Source organism: Grammomys surdaster, unplaced genomic scaffold (genome assembly GCF_004785775.1).
Source record: "Grammomys surdaster isolate TR1022 unplaced genomic scaffold, NIH_TR_1.0 234, whole genome shotgun sequence".
In the NCBI taxonomy this organism is placed as follows: Eukaryota; Metazoa; Chordata; class Mammalia; order Rodentia; family Muridae; genus Grammomys; species Grammomys surdaster.
In genome coordinates, this window is record NW_021604679.1 from 615,874 (window position 1) to 639,205 (window position 23,332).

The window sequence follows — 23,332 nt, forward strand, 5'->3', positions numbered from 1 at the left end:
TGCTGTTCATCAAAATGATGCCAGCAAACCTGCTCCAGCAGGTATCCTGTCTGTTCTAGGCAGGGCTTCTTGCTTTCATTCTCCAAATAAAATCAAGCTTTTAGAGGAACAGAGAAAGATAGGAGAGCATGCATGATTAAGGTAAAATTAGGCACCCAGCCAGGGAGTGTGAGAAGAGGGAAAACAGAAAAAAGCCAAACAATACAGTTTCAAAAAAAAAATAACAATCAGGAAATTCAATACTGATTTGTTAAAATGTGCAGTGTTCCTGTCATGAAGGGTTGTCCAACACTTAAGGGGGAATAAATGTTGAGACAGGAAAAGAAGTTTTCAGCAAAGTCCCTGAGACAGGATCTTTGTGTTCTGTCCAACACTGTGATGTAATAGTCTTGGGGCACGTCTTTTGTTTCCTGTGCCTGTGATAAAATATCCTGACAAAAGTAACTTAAGGGAGAAAGGGTTGTTTTAGCTCACAGTTACAGGTTATTCCACCATGGCAGTGAAGTCAGAGCAGCAGGAGCTGACAGGATCTGGTCCTGTTATGTCAGTCAGGAGGAAAGAAGAATGAACGCATGCACACTAAGGGCTCAGCTGGCTTTCTTGACTCACACACAGCCCAAGATCCTCTGACCAGGGAAGGATGCCCCACCCCATAGCAGGTGGGTCTTCCCTGCTATAATCATGATGACATCCCTACATGCCCAAAGGCCCTTCCTCTAAGAGAGTCTAGGCTTTGAAAGTTGATAGCTCTGACCATCAAAGGGCTGAAAGCACACTGGGGTCACATCTCAGCTTGGTTACTTAGTGCTGTAGTACTTCTAGGATGTTGTTGATGTATGTGTCACAGTTAGCTCATCTCTGTAGTGCACCACCTATGGGGTCTACTCCAGAGATTGTAGATCCACCTGTGCTTTGCTTTAAAGTCTGAATTGGATAAAATCTATGATTTTATAATTATATTTTATACTTGAATATTCCAAACGACCAGAAATTTAAACTTAAGTGGATATGTAGGAATATGTTTAATCCCCTAAACCACATACATTAGTAACTATATACATAGAGGTTTCCAAGAAATATTAAATAATTCTAAAAACAGGTACTTTTGTAATAAACAGTCTGTAGACCTGTGTGATAAGTCAGAGTCCTGATGGCGGGCTCATAGGCTGGGGGCTGCTCACTCCAGGGCAAAGAGACAGACAGGCCCAAATAAAAGGCTATGCCAAGAGGTTTCTATTTGCCTTGGATGGTGTATTAAGCGTCACTCTCCGTGCGAGTACTTCTGATGACTTGTAAATCATGGTATTACTGGGCTCTGAGCTTCTCAGGCCCATTATTTAGTACTTTGAGAGGAGATTCTTTTATTTATATACAATGACAAGTTAGAGCTTTTAGTTTCTGAATATATAGATTATATGACCTTCTTCCATATAAAGGCACCATTAAGTACCGAGACTCATCTTACCAAGGTAACCAAAGTCACCAAAAACTGGAGGAAACTCCAGGCTTGCCAGGTATATCTTTCCCCTCTCAGAACTTTTTCTTTTCACGTTGAAATAGAAGTTCTACATATTGTTCCTATAAATTTAGAGCCCAAAGGGAAACATGCTTATTTTGACACAAACCTCACCTCTGCTCTGTGTGGATCCACGCAGCTCACAGATGAGAAATTCACCTTTCAGGTCCTGGAGCTCGGCCCACGGTGGCCTGAGAACCTTTAACCTGTAAAAGTCTCCGTGATTGCTAACCTGGTGGGAAATGCCCAGGCCTGCAAGGCATCTAAAGGTGAGTTTGTGAGAGCGTTTCCACAAATGATTTGATCACAATGGCTCTAACCTAGTGGGTAGTATAATCCTTTGAATTCAAACTTTGAATAGATTATTGGGAGAACAGAGAATCTCACGCCAATTGCTATGTAGGGAGGAAGCGGGTGGCAGGGGCTGCATCCTTGGGGTATATGAGGTGTGTCCTCTTCCTGCATTTACTATGCTGTGCTCTTTGCCCTGGGTGAGCAGCCCCCAGCCTATGATCCCATTGCCATGACTCTGCCTTATCACACAGGACTTCAGACTAATATCCCTGCAACCATGGGCTACAGTAAACCTTCCGTCTCCTCCTTTCAAGTTACTGTGTCAGCCATTTTGCCACAGCAACAAGAAGACGTTCCAAACTGGACAGGTACCGCCCACACAGGGCATCCAGAAAAGAATGAGGGTGAAGTTTACACGGCAGTGCCCTTCTCCAGTATCAGGACAGGGGACAGCTGGTTAGTTAGAAGAGCCATCACCACCACACAATGTTTGATTGTGACCAATTTTATTTTCAACGACATTGTTGGGTACTTTATGGCAAAGCAAAGTTCATTCATCATTGTATTTTGCATATTTAAAAAACTCCCAAGCAATACTTTTATACAGAACATCTTCCCAATAGTAATCAAGCTCTGAGATGATAAACTGTAGCTGCAAGGGCAAGAACAATGAAGCACATCCCACTGTCTTGCTGCTCATGGTTTTTGTTTTGTTTTACTTAGTTTTGTTTTTTTGAACTACTGGTTATATGTTGAGCAAACAACTCTTCAGCTAAAGGAATGAACACAAACTGTGGAAATATTCAATCCTGAGTCCCTCATGTGGCCTTTATGTCTAAGAGATTTTAGGCACAGCTACTGATTTTAAAAATTTAGTTTTTAGTTTTTGGTATATGATTATTAAAGTGTTCTCAAAAGTACCTATGAAAGCTACTCTATCTAAAACACAGTGACTTCACACAGACAGTGCATCTAATATGCACAATGTAGTTGATTTGTTCTGTCCTAGACATCACGTGGTCTGAGAAGGAAGGATGGACAATCCTCGACAAGGCTCATCTAAGGACTGATACAGAAGTTAAAAAGGACACACACCTTTAACACATCGAAGAGGTAATCACTTGAGACTATACAGTCTAGATAAAAGATTGTATATCTTCAATTACTTCATTTCACTAAAATGTGGCTTGAAAAACACGGACTCCTGGATTATAAAGCATTCTGTTAGCGTTGCTGTTCAGTACCTTGTTTTATTTTTGGTATATCTGCATATTGCATCCGGAGTTACAAACTGCCCACAGTGCTTTCTGCCTCATTCAAGTATAATAAAAGTAGAAATTTATAGAAGCTCTAAGGCTAAACAAACTATACATCATACAAAAAATTAATTTACAGTCAAAAAGTATTGGCAATGCCCTTTATAAGCCTCAACAAAGACTCATCACAAAGGATGTCATAATCTACATACATGGTTATCACATAAATATACCATTTAGATTCATATGCTGCAGAGTAGCTGTTAAATGAACACAGATAGAACCAGCACTCTGTACCGCAAACATTTCTGTTAAAGTAACAGTACTGTCAATACTAATCAAAGGAACATGATTTTCTTATTGCATATTTATTGTGGCTGAGGCAGTTAGTTATGATACAATAATGCAATCTCCACAATTATTTTAAATAAACAAGAACACTTCTGCTAACAATAAAGAGAGTAATTTTTTTCTGAAGTCACATAGAACATTGCTACATACAGTTTTAGGCAAATACTGAAAGACATGACCTTAAGGCATCTGCGAGAAAAGCAGATGTGCATATTTATATAAACTAAACAATGCAAGAAAAATATTGCACAGAATCCTATGTTTCAAAATAAAATATTTCTGTCTCAAATATACATACTTCCCTATTCTATAAACAAATCATAACATCAACTGGCTATTGGAAAGCCTTTCTAGTCCTTGAAGCTTTAAAAAACAGACACTAATAGAACTCTGGGCTCAACGTGGGAAAACGCTCATAGAGAACTGGCTTGCTTAAAAAATGACTACCTACATTAAGAGATGCCTGGGGAGATCCTCCATTTAGAGATTCATTTTCCATTTTGAATTTTTATTCTGATTTTCAAATATCTTCTCAGATCGAAGACTCATTTACCTCCAAGAGTGGAGCTCTCAGGAGACAATTTACTCATAAAAGTAATGAACTTGTCCTGGAAATCTGAGCAGAGAATGGATGGGTATTGATTGCAAGAGCATCCAGTCATTTGCTGTTGACCAGGAAATCTTCCCTTTAACCAACAACTACTTCCTGGGCATTTCTGGGTCACATCATTAGATATCAGCATATGATCTTAATAATAACAGTCACATCTTTAGCTAAGAAAGAAAAAGCTACCTTGAAAATGTTGTTACCAATTTTTTCTTTTAATGTAAAATCTGGACTCCCATCAACACAACTAGGTTCTTCCTTTATAAACCCTAAGTCACTCCTGAGCTGGCGGAAGTGGCTATCAATACTGCAGAGGGACGACGTCATGTCCTGTGGATGGTCAAAGCAAGGACTCAGTCAAGCAGTGCCTCTAAAACTGTCCTTTAAGGTGGGATCTTAGCAGGCTTCTAGTGGCTGACATAATTACTAAAAGAGTTAATGACTCTGTAGTTAGAACATACTTTAAATACAGCAGCTGTTCTTAAAAAGCATCCCTTGGTGTTGACTCTTGAGTGAGTACCATCTAAGCAAATACATCCTTACTGTATTATTATTATTATTACTAATTATTATTTTAACATCTGCAGTTCCTTTCCCTTTTAATTGAATCCTCAGAGCTGGGTAATTGTTTCCTCCCATACCCTTACATCCTTAATTATTATACCTTGCTCCTGACTGGTACAGAAAGTCAATAAATATTTTCTCAGTGAAGGAGTTACTAACTTTGAATTGGAAAAGTAAGTGTGCCATCATCTGATATGTAAGATAGGCTAGAAGAGGTAATCACCCCTATATTTTACTTGGCAACATCTTCACTTTAACAAAACTGCAGCTCCAACATTTGGCCTTCTATCTTTAGCCCCTGACCCGCCAAGCCTGAGAGAGACTCAAGACAAGTCACAGCTTGGGGTTCGGTTTAAAGGCATAGAAAGCACAAGATGTGGGAGCCAGAGCTGGGAGTTATTCAAGTGTCTTGTAGGGCAGAAGCAGCTTCTCTGAAATATTCATTATGGGAGCTCCAGTTTGTTGGCGCTCAGTATCTAAAATGACAGTGCAAGCAGAAACATTTATTTTCAATAGCAGGGAACTTTACATTGGGTTTGGTTTGGACAAAGCCAAAAATACTACCCCCCCTTTTTTTTTAAATTTCAGAACTCACCTATGGTCTCTTACTTTTTCTACTATTTCCATCATAATACTGGGAAGTCTCCTTTAAAAGCCCACTTCAAATACTCAAGGTTGTAATCGTGTGAAGCACCCACTGGCTTCCAGTTTTCTGGATATTTAAGAATAATGTGTACAATTTTGGTTTTTCTTTTTAACATGAAGTAGCTGTTTTTGCTTGTTACAGTAAGGCACAGATCACTTAAGTGGCTTAAGACCTTATTTGTGAGTGGATAAATGTTTCCTAATAGCCTAGTGTTACAGTGGCACATCTCACAAGCTGACTCAAAGCAAGAGAACCATGAGCCTGTGGCAATGGGACTATCGAGGAAGTGGACTGGAAGCCAGTGTTTTAAGCTGCAGTCAGGATGGTCTCATTTTTTAGACAATGAATTCTGACGTGAAAACAGAGACCTCACTTGAAAAATGGCATTAAAAACTCTGTTTAGGACTCCTGTGGGCATGCTTGCCCAGCAGTGTGCCTACCGCGCGAACTTCTCCTCTGCCCACTGAAATCAGCTCTTTCGATGTGTGGCTTTCCTGTTATTTCAGTAAATTGGGACTAATGAAGAACACGTACAGGCAAAATCTCACAACCTTGCATATTATTATTATGTAAAAATAAGGATTAAATATAACCTTCTAGAACGAGCCCATCCTCATACAGACAAGCTCTATCATCCATTACAAATGAGGGAATCATTACCTCAAGTAAGACTACCTATTTATATTTTGGAATGCAGCTTGTAAAACTGACCTGTGTAAATATTTTAAGGACTATGTTAAACAAATTTCTTTAAATTCTCGGTAAAATTATATTCCTTAAGTAAATACTTTAGAATATGGCCTTATTGGAGTTCAATGGTTTTGCAATCTTTTTTTCATTTTTACTAAAAAAGGACAGTTCTTGAAAAGCAATCATGACATCTGAGGATGAATAGACTAGACACATGGCATGTTCAAACAAACTACCTGCACATCTAGCATGAGGGGTCTGCATGGGCTTTCAGATGTGCCCCGAAGCTAAACAGTAATTGTGAGGGAGGCAGGCTCCATAAAGAACTACAAAGGATGGATTCTGATACTTCTCTGCCCTAAATAATTCTCTGTGCCTGCCCTCCCTCTCTTCTTTCCCTCCGTTTCTCCCTGCACAGAAAAGGTGCGGGAACACATTCAGAGCAGAGAACCCCAGCCAGTGTTCAATGTCAACAGGACATGGCATATGCTTGCAGCACACCCCTTCAGACACTGTGAAAATGGCACTTTTCTTCTGTGATCTTCTCCCTCAAACCTATAACCTCCTGTAATAATGAGAAAAATACTGCATACATTACAGGAGCTGGACATCTCATTAATATTCCTGAAAACTTCAAGGCCATCAAAACCAAGAAAGTAAAGTGCTAGGGTGAGGAAGAACCCCAGCAGACAGGATCATAGAAGGTAATTTAGAACTCTGAGGGGACAAGGGGACAGAAAGGGGGCAGCAGGGAACAGCCAGAGCTCTGAATACCATGCGCGAGTCAACAGTATGGCAAATGCAGCATACTAACTTAGGATGCTACAACAGCAGAGGCAGGGTCCAGGGCAGATGGGAACTCAGTACCATCTTTGCATTTTCCTATAAATCTAGAACATTTATAATACAAAGTTAATTATTTAAAAAAGCAAACACAAGGTAAGGCTACGAGCATCTTCACAGCACGTCAGTTACAAGAGGAACAGGATAAAGGCCTATCTGGACTCTGCAGGGCATTTGGCTTTCTGGAGGTGGACCATAGTTAACATGGACATGAGATCGAACGTTGTCTGAGGGGCTTCTTTGTAAGCAGAAGCTTTTAACTTCACATTGTAATTCAGCACTTAATATAGTTCACTGAAAGGTAAATATACACATTCACGTTGTTTGGAAAACATGGCTACATGTCTTTATAAAAAGCAAATTATTTCTGCTAGACTGCATTTAAACCTGAAAAGAATGGCGAGCTTAATTCATGGTAGAAAAAGGCATTATTGCTCTGCAGGACAAGGTAATTCCTCTTTCAAGCTTTGTATGTGGCATCATATGTTATCTGTATGCTTAACATGACTGGAAGATTAAGGCAATTAGTGGGTTAACAGGTTCATCAGTGTCAGGCTATTTTTGATCAGTTTTGACATCTTGATCAGTTCATGCTCAGCCAGATTAGTACAGTAACTACTGGCTATATGTAGGGGTTATATATGCACACTTAGTTTAAATAAAATGAACAGCATTAAGCACCAAATACTGGGAAAGCTTAAGTTCAAAACACATTTTCAGCCTATGTACAAATTAGTACCTGATTTAACAGCACAGTAGAATTCATTTTACGCTGGGAAACCAGTGGGTAATATAGATCCATGAGATGAACAGACAGGGAAAACAACTAAACAGCAGTTAAGGGTTGCCATTCTTGCCAGTGACTCTCTTTACTGTTCCCATCACGGGGAAGTAATTCCACAGGTCTCTGAAGAAGCCAAGAGGCAAGAGACTGACCCTCTACTGGTACCTTAAGTTTGGTTTTCACTTCTGCTTTCTTCTGAAATGTTTAAACTTTGTTGGAAGTCACATGACATGTGACACAATGACACTACTTCTTGGAGAAGGCCAACATCTTTTGAAGGCTTCTTATCCTCTTTCCCAGCTTTCTCCCAGGGAACAAAAATAGACTGGCGGCTCCCAGGGCCAAGTACCAGCAGATCCTCTGAAGCCTGACTTAGTGTTTGCCGCACTTCCGGTTTTCCTTTATCCGTTTGGGAAGCTTCAAGGTTAGCTGGCTGGGAACCCAATCCTGAAGGAGAAGCTGGCTTTTCCACCACAGTGAGGCCACTTATACTGTCAGCATGGAGGGGCTTCTCACTGTTCTCTTCTTTCAGGATGAACAGAGAATCTGTCAACCCACTGGAGGAAACTCGCTTCCTGGGGGATGGAGGCAGATGCTTGCCATGGAGGGCGCTGTCATCCTGCCCGAGATTCCACTCTCCCTGATCGCCAGAAGCACACAGTAGGGCCAGGTTATTCTCACTGGGAGCGTTGGACTTGTTCTGGAAAGGGAAATAACAACTTCAGAATACTTAGAGTAAAATTACAGTGATTCTTTAGTAACTTGGAATCTGCTTTGAAAGTAAGGTTGTCACGTTTCATCAGGGACCTGAGCCCACCCCAGGGGTAGGGGAGCACTGACTGAATTCTGATAGCTCCTGCCTGCTCCATGAAGAGGAATGAAGGAGTGTAGGGTGGGGACCACAAATTCTGGTTTCCATGCATTTAGACTGTCACCTGTCACAGTCAAATCTACACAGAACTTTTGGTTCTCCTGTCAGAAAAGGACCCACTGCATATAATTCTACTGCAAGTTTTTTTTTTTTTAAAAGAGCTTAATTTGGTTCATTTAAAACTATTCACTTTTCAAACAAGAAAATAGAAACAAAAAGATTTTAAGACATTAATTATAGTATTTCTTTAAAACTCAGGAATTTTTATAAAAACAGGAATATTTCACATAAAAAGGTTTTCACAAGAATGAATATTAAATTAAACACCAATATGCCTGGAAGGGAGCATTGCCTGGTAACACCAGGGCAGTGACTACTGCGGCAGCTTTAGCCACAGAGCTAAGCCATAAGAATTACACTTTTTACTATAGTTTGAAGTTTTTGTACCTACCTAGATGTAAAATGCATATATAAACTAAGTTGATTTATCTGCTTGAGCGACCACAGCAAGGGCAAGAGTGTCTCCATTAACTCTGTAAGTTAAGCTCAACTAACCGTAGGTTTGTAATCAATGTCATCCATGGATCTGAAGAAGTCCAGGCTCTTTGCAGGTGCCAGCTTTCCTTGGTCAGAGCTGTGTGTGCTCAGCGTGTCCAGGATCTCGCCCAGTAAGTCCATCTCACCTGAGTAAGGCGCCTTCACCTGTGCTTCAGCAGAGTCGTCACTTTCATAGAAACAAACAGATGTCTCTTCACCGTCTTCAGAAGATATCCTGAAAGCAGACACAAAGCGGAGGAGGGAGCAGTCAGCACAAGCTGAGGCTCAGCTCCCTCCCTCGCTAAGTCAGCAAAACAACCCAGTCACAACTGAAGGTGGGGGGCATGCTCGCTTTTAATCCCAGCAGCCTAGAGGCTGAGGCAGGAGGATTGTGAGGCTAGTCTAGGTTACAGAAAGAAAACAGGAAAAGGGGAGGGGAAGGGTTAAGAGGAGGAAAGGAAAGGGGAGTAGGGGAAGAAAAGTGGGAAGGAAAGGAGAGGGAAACAGAAGACAGGGAGGAAAGGAAGAAATGAGGAAACAGAGAGGAGAGGGTTGAAGGACAAGCAGGGACAAAGGACAGAAATAAAACTTAGTCTATAGTCAAGTCTCTACAGTTATGTATATATCTATTTTAAATACTGAAAAGCTTAAGTACACACATTAAGAGCAAATAAACACAAAGTCATGGTTTAGTAATCAGAAGCCGAACTTTCCATTAGGCTCATGCTATATGATCTGGGGATTTCCTAGAAAAATTAGATTGAACACTTAGAAAGTTTGCAACATTCCAAGTATACTCTTCATATTTTATATGGTTGTCTTTTTCTTATTTTATTTGTTTTACAGAAGAATAAATATTCTCCTATGTAGACAGATTTATTTCATATGCAGAATGTCCATTTTATTACTATGTAACTTTAAATTGTTTTAAAAAATGAAGGTTCTACAATTTTCCATACTTTGTATCAAGTAACTGTTGTAAATCTCCTTCCTGTGATGGTACCCTCCCCTCAAGCCCTCCCGGGCCCAGTCTGACTGACTGATATCACTGTCCTTATTTCGCCTGTTTTGTTCAGTGTGGGATGAGAACTTGACCTCATGCTCATCTGTGCCATTGTTTCCACTCCTTGGACACCTGTGTAGGTACCTATGCTTCCCAAGAACAGGACATTTCAAGTCTATCATGCCCCGCCCCTGTCCTAAGCCTCATTCTGCACAGTGGTGCAAGGAGTGCCATTTCTGTTTGTTGGTGAACACTGTGAGGGAGCAGACACCAAGCCAGAGATAGGGTTCCGCAGCGCTGGACTCACTTGCTTGCCCTCTCAATGTCGTCATCCTCATCATCCAGCGTACCCTCAAGGCTCTTACGAGGCCTTTTCAAGTGTGCCTGGAGAGAAACAGTGACAATAAGTTGAGTTACTGATTTGAAATATGTTTCTTTAGTAATTTTAAAAGAACAATATGATTTTTATAAGAAATATTTAGAAATATATTTTCAAAGCTTTGAATGTCATCCACTAACCTGACAAATTAGAACAAGGAAAAACAGAACAAAGAAGCATTTAAAAAAGAATCAACACTTCCTAGCTTTGCAAGTAATAACTGGAAATAGATTCACATGTGGATGATCACACCACACAGCAACAATGCAACTATCACATTTTTTAAAAGAACCATCAAGAGTTGCCAAGTTTTACTTCAAACTTTCGTTTGAATTCTATGAACCTTATACTGCACCACAAAAATCATTAAACAGATAAATGTTTACCCCTATGACTATGGGTATTCTATTCATTATGGTTCTATATACTTTTGTCTAGTATATTTTGGACTTATGTTAATGAAATTATGAGTTTAGATTTTCATATCTTTCTCACAAATTAAAACTTTTACCATTATCAAGTAGTATCTTTATATTAATAATGCTTCTTTGCCATAAAATGTTTTGTCTCAGATTAACATAGCTGTGTCAAGTTCCCTTCATTAGTAATCTTCTGATATATTTTTGTTCCTCTTAACATTTTAGAGTTTTCTTAAGTTTTCATTGCCTTGTTTCAAACAGCCTCTGGAGTATTCTCTTAGAGTTTCTTTCCCTAGTTACCTGTATCTTTTCAATGGAATTTCTAGTTCATTCACAAATAATTTAATTATTGATATGTTTGTACCTATGCTTATTATGAATTTTCAACTACTTGAAAAAGAAAAAAAAGAGTTGCCAATTTTATTACCCTATCACATCTCCTAAGTCTTTTAGAGAGTATTTTCAATTCTAAATGTGCGTGTGAGTGTGTGTGTGTGTGTGTGTGTGTGTGTGTGTAATACATATATAATACTAGGTGGTTTCTAACACTGAGAAATGTAGACTCTGGTAATCTCCAGTGGTTTTGGAGTTTGGGGGCCCAAATTCCTGCATTTGTAACATTTTTAGATGATCCTGGTGCTGGATCTGAGGAACCCACTTTCAAGAACAAGATCTTAAAAGTAACGATTTATCATTTGTACCTGAAAATACTATATTATGTATTCAACAGACGTTCTAAAATGTAAAATGTTCATGTTGACTGACTAATTTGTTTGTATGCACATGCATTTCACAATATGCATTTCATAGATGACAACTTGTGCGAGTTGGTGCTGACCTTCTACTTTGTAGGTTCTTGGAACTGAACTCAGATCATCAGGCTTGGCAGCACGTACCTTTACCTGCTCAGCTGTCATGCCAGTCCTAGGTATGTATTTTTAACACATATTTGTTTTTAAAGGTTTATTTTATCTTATGTATATGAGTGTTTATATGTATGTATGTATGTATGTATGTATGTATGTATGTATGTATGTGTACCACTGCATAACTGGTGCCTGTAGAGGTCAGAGGAGGGTGTCAGATCCCTGAAACTGGAGTTACAGACAACTGTGAGCCTCCACAGAGTTTCAGGGATCCGAACCCGGGTCCTCCAAGAAGGGCTTTTAGCTGCTGAAACCATCTTTGTAGCTCCAAGATATCTTATCATCACAATTTAAAAATTGTGAACATCTACAAATTACCAATAACCTTTAACCTTTTACATCATACAGGCTATATCTGTACATTTTATTTGTGGGTCAGAATTACACAGGTCAGTGCTGCCTGTGGTTGCCATGTCCTCAGTCTCCTGGGACACTCTCCACTGTCCCCTTTCCTTTGTGCCAGCTGTGACTTCAAACATGATATCCCACCCTCATTTCCTGAAAGCTGGCAGTTTCTGTGGTGGTCAGATTCCATTTCCAGCTGACTAACGTTTGTCTCTGGCGAGCATCCATCATGGTGCTGACGTACATCTTTATAGTGCATGTTGGTAGGCATGTGATGTTCAATTTTGCTAACACGGCTTTGGGTGTGGCTTGCCTAGTCACTCATTTCAACTTACTTCAATTTTTCACTTGATGGTTCCATTCACCTGTCATAACCACTGGCAGGTCCATTTTTCATTAGCATTATTATTTTATGGTGTATTCCTTTTTTATTTGTTAGCATTCTATTAAAAAAACTTTACTATTTAGCACTATATTAAAATACAATAAGATACAGACAAAAAAAAGCACAGACGTTGTTGATGTGCTCTTTATTTCCGAGAGTAATGAGTCACTGCCCCAGGAGTCTCTAAACTGAGGACAATATCAGGTTAATTTTAATATTGTCATGGCTTGTATATATTTAGTACATTTCAAACCACCAATTATTATTAGTGTTCAAAATATTCTATCTTTGAATTTTGACTTAAAAAGTGCTTATCTTCAAGAGACACATCTTAAGAAAGTCATAGGTTAAAAGATACACTGTTAGGTCTTTCCTTGAAAATAACTCAGTACAGGTGACTGGCCTTGAGCTCATCACTGATATAGCTAAAGCTATATAAAGAATATCTGAGGATTTCTAAAATGTTCCCTTTATTACTACACATGCTTCAATGTTTCAAATATAAGGTTTACAATTTTTAAATCATCTGCCTTTTACCTATTGAAGCAGGCCCATGTCTTCTCTTACATGACCTCAGAAGAGAACTTTGGATTTTCCAATGGATAATGGCATTCAGAGGTGAAACCTTGCTGTCACAGTGCTCAGTATTGAGTACCATACTTCTGGGTGGGAAACTTTAACCTTGAATTTGCCCTTGGCCATATCCCCCTAAAGAAGGAACTTCCTGTCTTCCCACCCACAGAGGTTTCCATTAGTTGCACTACAGACACATGTGGGAAGAAGAAACAGAAGAACTGCCTCCTTCACATTAGCCTGTGGGCATGTCTAAGGGGGCAGTTTCTTAATTGTTAATTGATGCAGGAGGCTCTGCCCATGCCACACCTGGGGAGGTGGACTTGGGCAATATAAGAAAGGTAACTGAATGCATGCCTGAGAACCAGTCAGTAAGCAGCACCCTCCGTGATTTTGCTTCAGGCTCCTGAATGAACTCCTGCTGGCCTCTGCTGTGATAGATTGTTACCTGTAAGTGGAAATAAACCATTTGCTCCCCATGTTGCTTTTGGTTTATCACAGCAACTGAAAGCAAAACAGAACACTTAATAAGCTAAATAAAATATGTACATGATTTTACTCTTTAATATAGGCTTATCCTTCCTTCAATGCATGCAGTTGATATTTCCTGAACAAATAAATATTTGCATATATAGCAGGTAGGTTCTTGTCTTAGTCAGGGTTACTACTGCTGTGATGAAACATCATGACCAAAGCAAGTCGGGTATTTTTGGCCTACATTTCCATATCACTGTTCATCACTGAAGGAAATCAGGACAGGAACTCAAACAGGGCAGGAAGCTGGAGGCAGGAGCTGATGCAGGGGTGCCATGAAGGGGTGCTGCCTACTGGCTTGTTCCTAATAACATGCTCAGTCTGCTTTTTAATAGAACCCAGGACTACCAGCCCAGGGATGGTACCACCCACACAATGTGATGGGCCCTCCCCCATCAATCACTAATTATGAAAATGTCCTACAGGCTTGCCTACAGCCCGATCTTATGGATACATTTTCTTAGTTACTGTTCCCTACACCCTGATGACTTTAGTTTGTGTCAAGCTGATGTAAAATCATCTAGTACAGTTTTGTTGAGTATGAAACTGGCTGACATCAGCCTCTTCAGTGTTCCTGAGGCACAGAGGGGCACATGTCCATTCAATAACTCAATGAAGACTTAAGAACCATCTTTTTGTGCCAGGCATTAGGCTATACGCTGAGGCACAAGAATTAGCAAGAGCAGGTATCTGTGTCCTTATAGATGTTAGTCTGGTAACCAAAAACTAAACAAACTCTGATAATCACACCAACAAGCACAAAAGGTGTGACTCAAATTAGCTTCTACTAAGCTATCACTGCTGTGAGAGCACTTAGTAAGAATCTTACCTAATAATCAGAGATCTATTAATAGAGGAACTCTATTGCCTGGGCTCTAAACGGTCATAGGTGTTAGGTAGATGCTGAGAAGAAGTAAACACAGATACGATGTCCCTCCATTGGGACAATGAGGGGAAATATGAGAAAGTTCATTATGGTTTGGTTTGTTATCATGGTTACTCAAGCTGCTTTCTGGAGCCATTAAAATTTGCAGTTACTCTTTTGATCACTAGGTGGCACACGTTTATTAAAAAGACAGCTGGACCTATGCAACCCAGTGTTACACAGAGGCACCATAGATTTAGGAGTAGAATGAGGGGGGTGAGAATGTGGCCAAGGGTGTCAGGAAAAAACCACCGTGCTAGATTCACCACCATGCTGGATTCACCAACGTGCTGGATTCACAGTCCCAGATAAGTAGAGCAAACAGAAGGCTCGACTGTTTTCTGGGAGCTAACTAAAAGTTGGATCTTCAAGTTAAGGGTACCTCTGTTTTCTTTTAGTTCTTAGCACTTCTTCATTCTACAAACATGAAGTAAGCACCAACTATATGCATTTTACTGCTTCCATGGCACAAATACAATAATGAAAAATATTTCTGCTACATGAGAAATAAACCTACTGCAAACAGGAAATAAATGCTAGTCACGTCAGAGTTCCATACAGGTGGGCACTTACCACCTCTTCTAGGACCCAGGTATTGCACAGGAAAGATGCCCCTTGGGAAGATAAAATCAGGCTGGATGGCTTCGTGGCTAAGAGTGTGTATTGTTTTTGCAGAGGACTTGAGTTCTTTTCCCAGTATATTGGGTGGCTCACAACTGTGGCCACTGACATTACATATCCTCACATTACATATCCTCACATTACATATCCTCACATTACATATCCTCACATTACATATCCTCACACAAACTGGTGCACACCGACACATGATTACAAATTGAAAAAAATACTTAAAAAGAATATAAGGTGGGCAAAGCTTCTATCACTTAGAAACAAGAAATTAAAAATGAGACTTAGAACAACATCACAAATCTCAATCTAAATTCTGAACATGTATAACTGTAAAATACAAGTCGGCTTCCATGAAAATGTAAAGTGCATACTTAGTGTGTGTGAAAACACACGAGGTGGAGGGTTACTTGCTAGGATGGTGGGGAAATGTTACACTATTGAAAAGGAATGTCTATCAGTATGGAATGAAAACTATTAGTGGTTCTATCTCTTCCTGGAGCTGACCCTGTGTAGACCCTGAATGAAATAAAGAAGACTAATACAGACAGGAACTGTTTAAAGGAAATAAAACAAATACAATCTCACAGAGAAGATCTAAGTCACAGAACCACACAACTCAATGTTTGAGGAGAACTCAAAAAGCAAATTCAGTCTAGTTGCCATAGCAAGATAAATGCTACCTTCCCTGCAATGCCTTCTGGGAAGCATAGCAGACTGTAAAATGGCCAAAACCAAGGAGCCTAGTAAGCTTGCAGTTACCACTGTGATCACTAGATGGCAAACAATGCTAACAAGGCAAAGTGCAGCTTAGTTCCAGGGTGGGGGCAAGGTGGGGATGGTGGGTAGGGTGGGAAGGTTGGCAGGGATAGGGCACCATAAGCAGATGAAACAGAAAACAACTTGTTTGCCCTTCACAGAATAGAGATTCCTATAACATATGTAACATTTCTGAGACAGACTCACTATGAAGTTCAGAGTAACCTTGGCTTCACAGTCCTGTCTCTGCCTCCACAGGCCTATGATTACAGGTGTGTGTGTGTGTGTGTGTGTGTGTGTGTGTGTGTGTGTGTGTGTTTTATTACATACTTTAAAATAAAACACAACCTAATCTTTTTAAAAGATTTATTTGTATGTGTGTTGCCTGCATGTATGTACATGAATCATCTGTATGCCTGGAGCCTCAGGAGGTCAGAAGAGGGCTTCTGATTTCCTCAAACTAGATTTTTGAGTGTTGTTAACTGCTTTGTATGCTGGGAACTGAATGCAGGCATCTGTTTGAAACCACTGAGCCATCTCTCCAGCCTCTAAAAGTAAGAACACATTTTGATACTGTCCCATATTGGAGTTGAGGCAACCAAAGTCCAGAAAGACTTTTTGCTGATCCAAAGTCCGTAGCAAACACCTAATGCTATGCATAAAATCCATTTATGGAGTATGAAAATATCACAGCACAGAATTATAACAGCAGTGCCTTGAACATGCACAGTAGTTTTGTTATTTGAAAAGAACTTTAAAATACCTTTTTTATGTTTACAGGTAGTAACTTGAGCACAGTGAAAGGCGTAGAGAAGGTTTGCTTCAGTTTTAGATGTTTCCTTGGCAAGCTTACTTTACCACAAACTGCTGAACAGTTTCCCATGTTGTGTATGATGAGGACAAATGTTAGCAAGCAGTGACTTAGGTAAGAATCAGAAAGGGACAGAGCTAGGACTCTGTCCCAGGTGTGTAGACTCCACTAACACACTATTTCTATTATCGCCACGCTGCGTGATTGTGTCCTGAGGGGTCCAGAGAAACTGTGAGAGAGAAAGACTGCCTAGAAAGTCAAGTCTCAACCTGACTTTAAAGCGGGGACTGTACTGGCAAGATGGAGATGCTAATGTTCCAGGAAAGCAGGACACAGTGAGGAGACCACCGCTGAGGCCTGAGGATTGAACAGCCTCCTGATGGTACACTTAGGGGACTGGAAGGACTAACAAGTCTCATGATCTATGAGATCAAATGAATTGAGCTGATGGTTCCTGTTGTTACTGAGTAAAAAGCTGAGGTCTTATAGATACGGCCCTGGCCATACACGAGTCCGCCAGCTTCTGCTTACAGATCTCACATTCCTTGTCGGCCGTTTGTGCCTTGTCTCCTTTTACCTACCACCTACACATGCTGCTTTTGTGGAGGACATGGGTTCTGTTTCCAGCACACAGAAGCAGTCAACAACACTCAACCTCTACTTCCAGGAAATCTTCTTCTGACCTCCACAGGCCCCAGGCATACAGGTGATTCACATACATACATGCAGGCAAAACAAAACATACCTGTGAGCTTCCTTGTACCAGCAGCATTCCCTCCTAATCACATTCCGATCTACAGGCCTGAGACTGAGAATCTTACATTTTAGTTCCTACTTCCATTTAGACACAGAAAACTTCTTGAGAATGCCATTCCCATCTTAAAACAATAACCAAGTCTAGATAACCTAAAAAGTACATCATAATTACTTTTGAATCCTAATTCACAGTAACCAAGGAAACAGCCTCATCTATCAGAAGGCCTTGGCAACAAACAAGGAGATGAGCTTTCTGATGGTTTAAAGCAACATTAAATAAAGGACATGTATAGGCTAATGAGTCAGTTAGAGTAGCTAGGAATCTCCAAGACAAAGGAGGGAGCGCTTGTAGTATCTAGCTCTTTTCCCCACACACATTCCTGTAACTTTATTTGCTAAAGGAAGGGCAAGTGAGACTGGAAAGACAAGTGCCTCTGGTAGTTCAGGAGAGCAGACTGCTGGATGGACACTCACAGACTTTTCTGTATCTTTATTTCATAGAAAACTACAGCCTTCCCAAGACTATTAAGGAAAGCGAAGACGAAAATTCTCTATGGGTGTGAAGGACAACAAGCCCTAGTGACATCAAGTCTACTCCACTGGGAAGGGCCTAGGAACCAACCCCTGTAGCAGGAGACTTATTCTGCTACATTGTATTTGCAGTGGAGCTCGGTGATTAGGCAGTAGAAGAGGAGGTGGAGCTGGAAGAGAAAGAGAGGAAGGGGAGGGAAGAAAAAGAGGAAAGGGAGGAGGAGAAGGAGGCTCTCAGCCATGGAGAACCTCGGATGGGTCGAAAGCTCTCCTGGGTAGCAACTTCTATCAAAAGGTTAGATATTGGATAACAACTCTAATTGTGTGGACATCTTGTTGATTGAGCATTTCTGAATATATAAATCCTTTAGATAATCATTAAGTTTTAAGAGTCGCATTTCTACCGGGTGTTGTGAAGATGGTAGATATTGTCTAGGGTTCAGCCAAACTTTGTGGATGCAGAGTGGGGGATTGGCAGAGCCATTCCCCACGCTGGCATCTCGTGGGTGCCAGGGCCTGCACATCTAACTAGCCAGAGAACCTGGGACAGGGCCAAGGAGCAATGGGAACACGGTGACTGCCCAGAAACAAGCCGGACCAGGCGCTGAGTTCTAAATATCCCCTCTACAATCACCTTCAAGAAGAGCAGTGATATAAAGACACATGTATTCCACAGTTTGAACAGGAATGTCCTCCATAGGCCCATCTGCTTTTGGAGAGCGGTGAGGGTGATGTTGGGAATTTCAGTTGCTGAGGCTTGGTGGGAGGAAGGAAGTCACCAGGGAGTGCTCCATGAAGACAAGCTTATCTTTGGTCTCTTCCTTTCTCTTATGCTCTGGGGCTGCCATGAGGGAAGCAACCTCTGCCAGACTCATTTGTTGTCATGATACTCTGCCTTGTATGATCATGAAGCAATGTGTGTGGGTGAATGGATCTCTGTGGCTACAAGATAAAGCAAACCTTTCCTTTTAAATTGTTTCTTTGAGGTATCCGTCATAAGGACAGAGATGAACTAACAGAGCTGCCACAAAGCCTACAGTGGAGGTAAAGGGACATAGGTTGCCTAGGACTTAAGATATACCAGAGCACAGAAAAGCCACAAGGCCTGGACCAGGTTTAGCCTCTGCCCCATGTGGTTCAGGTAGCTAAGGATTTTGGAAAGCTTAGAATGAATCAGAAAAACTGAGAGAATCTAGAACTTTCTTCAGATAATAGCATCCCATTGATATGCTTATCAATAACAATCCCAGACACACATACCCACTTGTAATAATTAATACCATTATAAAAGAAAACGTATGCTCATTTATAGATGTCAATATTAATATACTCTATATATAAAGTCCAGAATTCAAAAAAGAATTATGAGACATTAATGAATAAACAATGCATAAGGAAATGAATGATAGCAAAAATAGAAATTTTAAAAAATAGCCAATTGGAACTGATAGAAAGCAAAACATCATGATATAATAGGTGAAAAATAGTTCCAATGACCTTATCAGCAGATTCAACAAAGAAACACTGCATTTTGAAACAGGTCAAAAGAAATGACCATAATTGAAAAAAGCCCAAAAAGAAAAGAAAGCAAAACAAGTAAAATGAAAAACATTCACAAGATAATAGAGTGCAGAGCACCCAGAAGCTGAGCCCTGCCATCGACATGTCCAGTCTATTTTGTTTCCATAGAGTAGACATTCTCTGTCTGCCCCCCCACCCCTCTCCCTCCTTCCCTCCCCCATCCTCTCTCTCTCTCCCCATCCCTCCCAACTCTCTCCCTCTTTTCCTCCCTCTCTCTCCCCACCTACCTACCTCTCTGTGTCTCCCCCCTTCCCGTGTGTGTAGGGGATTGTTACTGTAAGTAAAACGGGAAATATTACCTTAATACGAAACTGTAATGAGATCTGGAAGCAATATGTGTAACAAATTCTAATTTTCAGAATAATCCATGGATGGTCACTTTACCATTATTTTACAGCTCATCAGGCTTAGGTTAGGAAACATGTTTATGTTCACAAACCATCCATAGTGCAGAGCTAGTGTTCCTGTCTGGGTTCATCATACTATAAAGACTCAGATATTTTTGGTTTTGCCTATTTAGTGAAAAAGCTGATGACCAGAGAATGAATATAGAGGTCTTCCTGTATTTGTAAATCATGGTCCTTAAGAACTTAAAAGGAAGTAAGTGATCTTCAAAGCTAAATTGACAGGACTAACAATACTAGAGGATCTGAAGAGACAAATGGGCTCGAAAGCCAGGAAGTAGCTTACCCAATGGTCAGATAGTTAAATGGGACTCTCCTTGGTGATACATTCACTCTTTCCAAATCACACCACTAGTGCATTAACAAAGGCTCATTTTAATTTAGTTAGATTCTATTCTAGTTTTTTTCTTTTTTATAACTAAAAAGTCATTAAGTATTAGGGTTGACAGAAAGAAACCAAGAAACAGAACTGACCCTTGGTTTGGCAAAATACTCCTCCCCAGAAACAGAGTACTTTAGGGTTCATTCTTCCTTGCTGTTCAGAGACTGAGGTGCTGGCAATGGCAATATTCCAGGAGGCTGTCTCTAAAGCATGGCAACCAGCATAAGAAGGCTCAGACTCACAGGATGCACTCTTACCTGAATGGTGCCTGCATCAAACATGGCTTCAAGATGGATACTAGGAATCCAGCTCTAAAGGGCTGTTTATATGTTGGGTGACAGCAACTGTGTTTTAAATCCCTCTACCTTTTCGGTTTTTAACATTTGAAAATGCAAATTTGACCAGTGATTTTACAGCTAGCTTTTCAGTGTAAGAAATTACTAGTTAACACAAAAGCCATATGATTAAGCATTAAATACCTCTATGAAGAATAAATTAGTGACCCTTTGAGAATCTAGTGGCAATCTAGTTGAAGATCCTGAATGTACAGTGGGAATAGCTACTGAGAACTAATGGCTTTTTCCTCCATCAACACCAGCACTGATCTCTGACAAACTTCAAAGCAGAGCCATGGGGGAGAGGGGGAACAAAACAAAGCCAGACAGGAGAAGCATCACTTCCTTATCCTACAATTCTTGAGAGAAAATAGAACTTGTGTATAGAAATTGGGTATTTGTGGAATAGAGAACTGTTGTTAATTTGATCAGAACTCTTAAAGATTGAATAGGAGGGGAAAAAAACACTTAAAAAGTCAAAGAACAGAAAACAGAGGGAAAATATGTTTCCATGTTTCTATATAAAGTCTAAAAAGGCAATATTCCTTAACTAGATTTACTAAATAGAAAAACTGAATACATTTTGTCTTTGTTTCAAGATTTTATAATAGTTATTTGTGGCAAATAAATTTGAAGAGTAAAATTTTAACATTAAAATGTCAACTTTAAAGTTTTTAAAAATTATATATATTTACATAAATATGACCATTTTCCATTATGCTTTGTAATATACCAAGTATTGTTCTGCAAAGTTAAATTGAAGTTAAATCCCAGTTACTGAATGACAGCTTGAATGCTTTCAGTGCTGGGCACTACAAATTACCTTCTAAGATGTTGTACACAGCTTCCACTAGAGGGCATGCTTGTAATCCAGAACCCATTTGTTTCTTTTTGAAACAATTTTAACTATAACCAAATATGAAATGTTTGAAAGAAATACTGTTCCATTGGAGAAAATAACTTCTTTCTAATTAACACATGGTACCTGTATATCTGACCAGAAAATCAACTGTATAAGTTACTGACATTAAAATAATTTGGTTAAATCCAATATGAAGAAACCCTGGAATACACATTGCTATAATGTTATTTTTATTTAGGAAATACTTCTTATGGTCATGTTCACTTAACATATTTCAAAAACTTTTACCCTTTAAAGTGTCTTAAAACATTTTCCTATTACTTCAACTAGCAATTTACCTTAATAGTGTCATCAATATTGAGCCAAATAAACATAAAATAAAAAAATGGTTGCTTATCATGGTTTGTTAGAGTTATTTGTCGTCATAAGTCCTGTTCAGAAAGTAGGAAACTATTTCTGGTACTGGAACAAGCCATCTACCCAGTGCTAGTGAAGTCATGAATCTTGAAGGAGAGCCTACAATCACCTTACTAAACCAGCACAAACTCTCTCAAAATATATTTGTCCTTATACCAATGATATGTACAGTCCTCACCTCTCATCAAGGAAGCCTCTCTTTGCAACAGATGAAAACATTACAGAAAACCATTACAGATCAAAATGCAGCGTTGTAGGGCCCAGTTCCAATGCAGTACATCTATAAAATAACTCCAGCACCTAAAGCTCAGGGGACATTGTGGAAGAGGGGGCAGAGCCAGAGGTTCAGGGAGTTTACTATGAGATGTGCCTCCTAGTAATATCAGAAGCTACAACTAGCTAACCACGAGCTGAACAAGGACAACAACAAACATGTCTAATGTGAACAGGAGAAAGCCCCAGAGTTCTCAACTGCACACAAAGAACAGTAAGCAACTAAAACTGTTGAGGGGGAGAAACAGGCTTCTCTAGAGAAAAGTACCCGCTGGGTATGGATACCAAGTGCTCAGCCCTTGTACATGTAACTAATAATGGACAGGCTTTAGGAGAACATGTATACACATATACATATATGTTTGTAACAATTAGTGAAAACAGAGACCATAAATCTGAGGGAAAATAGGTACGGGTATGCGGAAAGGCTTGAAGGGTATGATACAATTTCAAACTATAAAAGTAGTAATTGTATGTCTTATGTAAAGCTTATTTTACAAAACCAAGTATTCTTAATATTTCCTTGCCATATCCCTCCTCTAACCCATGCCAACACAATTATTTTTCTTGATTTGTTATTTATAATTACTTTTTTCTTCCTTCAGAATCATGCTTTGTAACCTAGGCTGACTTTGAACTTGTGATGTTCCTGGTGTGTGTCACTACAAGTAGCAACTATACCAACTTTTTACACTTCCTATGTCTCAACAAGAAGCGCTATCATTTATTACAGTTATATTTTACTTCAGAGTCCACTAACTTATAAAGAAAACTTCAACACTAATATGTTACCATAAACTACACACTTCATATGAGTTTCTTGCTTTTTTTATGAGATATATAATTTAATAGCATCTAAGTTTTGTATTTTAAATTGCACTTAAATTACTTACATTTGTAAATAGACATTGTACACATTTGTAGTGTGTAAAACAGTTTATTATCTATAAAACATAACTATCCAATTATCATATTCATTGAAGATGATAAGATGGTGAGATTTTGTTGATATCCTCATACACCCTACTGTGGCTATGAACTGATTTGTTTACAATTCTCTGTGGGCCATATATATATATATATATATATATATATATATATATACACATATATACCATCTAGATGGTAGAAAGGGGGAAGCTC

At 39.6% G+C, this 23,332-nt stretch overlaps 1 protein-coding gene across 2 annotated transcripts in view; it reads right to left on the reverse strand.

The window, feature by feature from the left end:
* Positions 1-2,299: 2,299 nt before the first annotated feature.
* The window catches only part of Dennd1b (DENN domain containing 1B), a 201,219-nt gene continuing 180,186 nt past the window's right edge, over positions 2,300-23,332 (reverse strand). For both annotated transcript variants that reach the window (XM_028773787.1, XM_028773786.1), the window contains 3 exons: positions 10,270-10,346; positions 8,978-9,194; positions 2,300-8,251 (listed from right to left, as the gene is read on the reverse strand). In XM_028773787.1, coding sequence (XP_028629620.1) covers positions 7,718-8,251; positions 8,978-9,194; positions 10,270-10,346 — 828 coding nt within the window. In that variant the 3' untranslated portion in view covers positions 2,300-7,717. The remainder of the gene's footprint in view (positions 8,252-8,977; positions 9,195-10,269; positions 10,347-23,332) is intronic.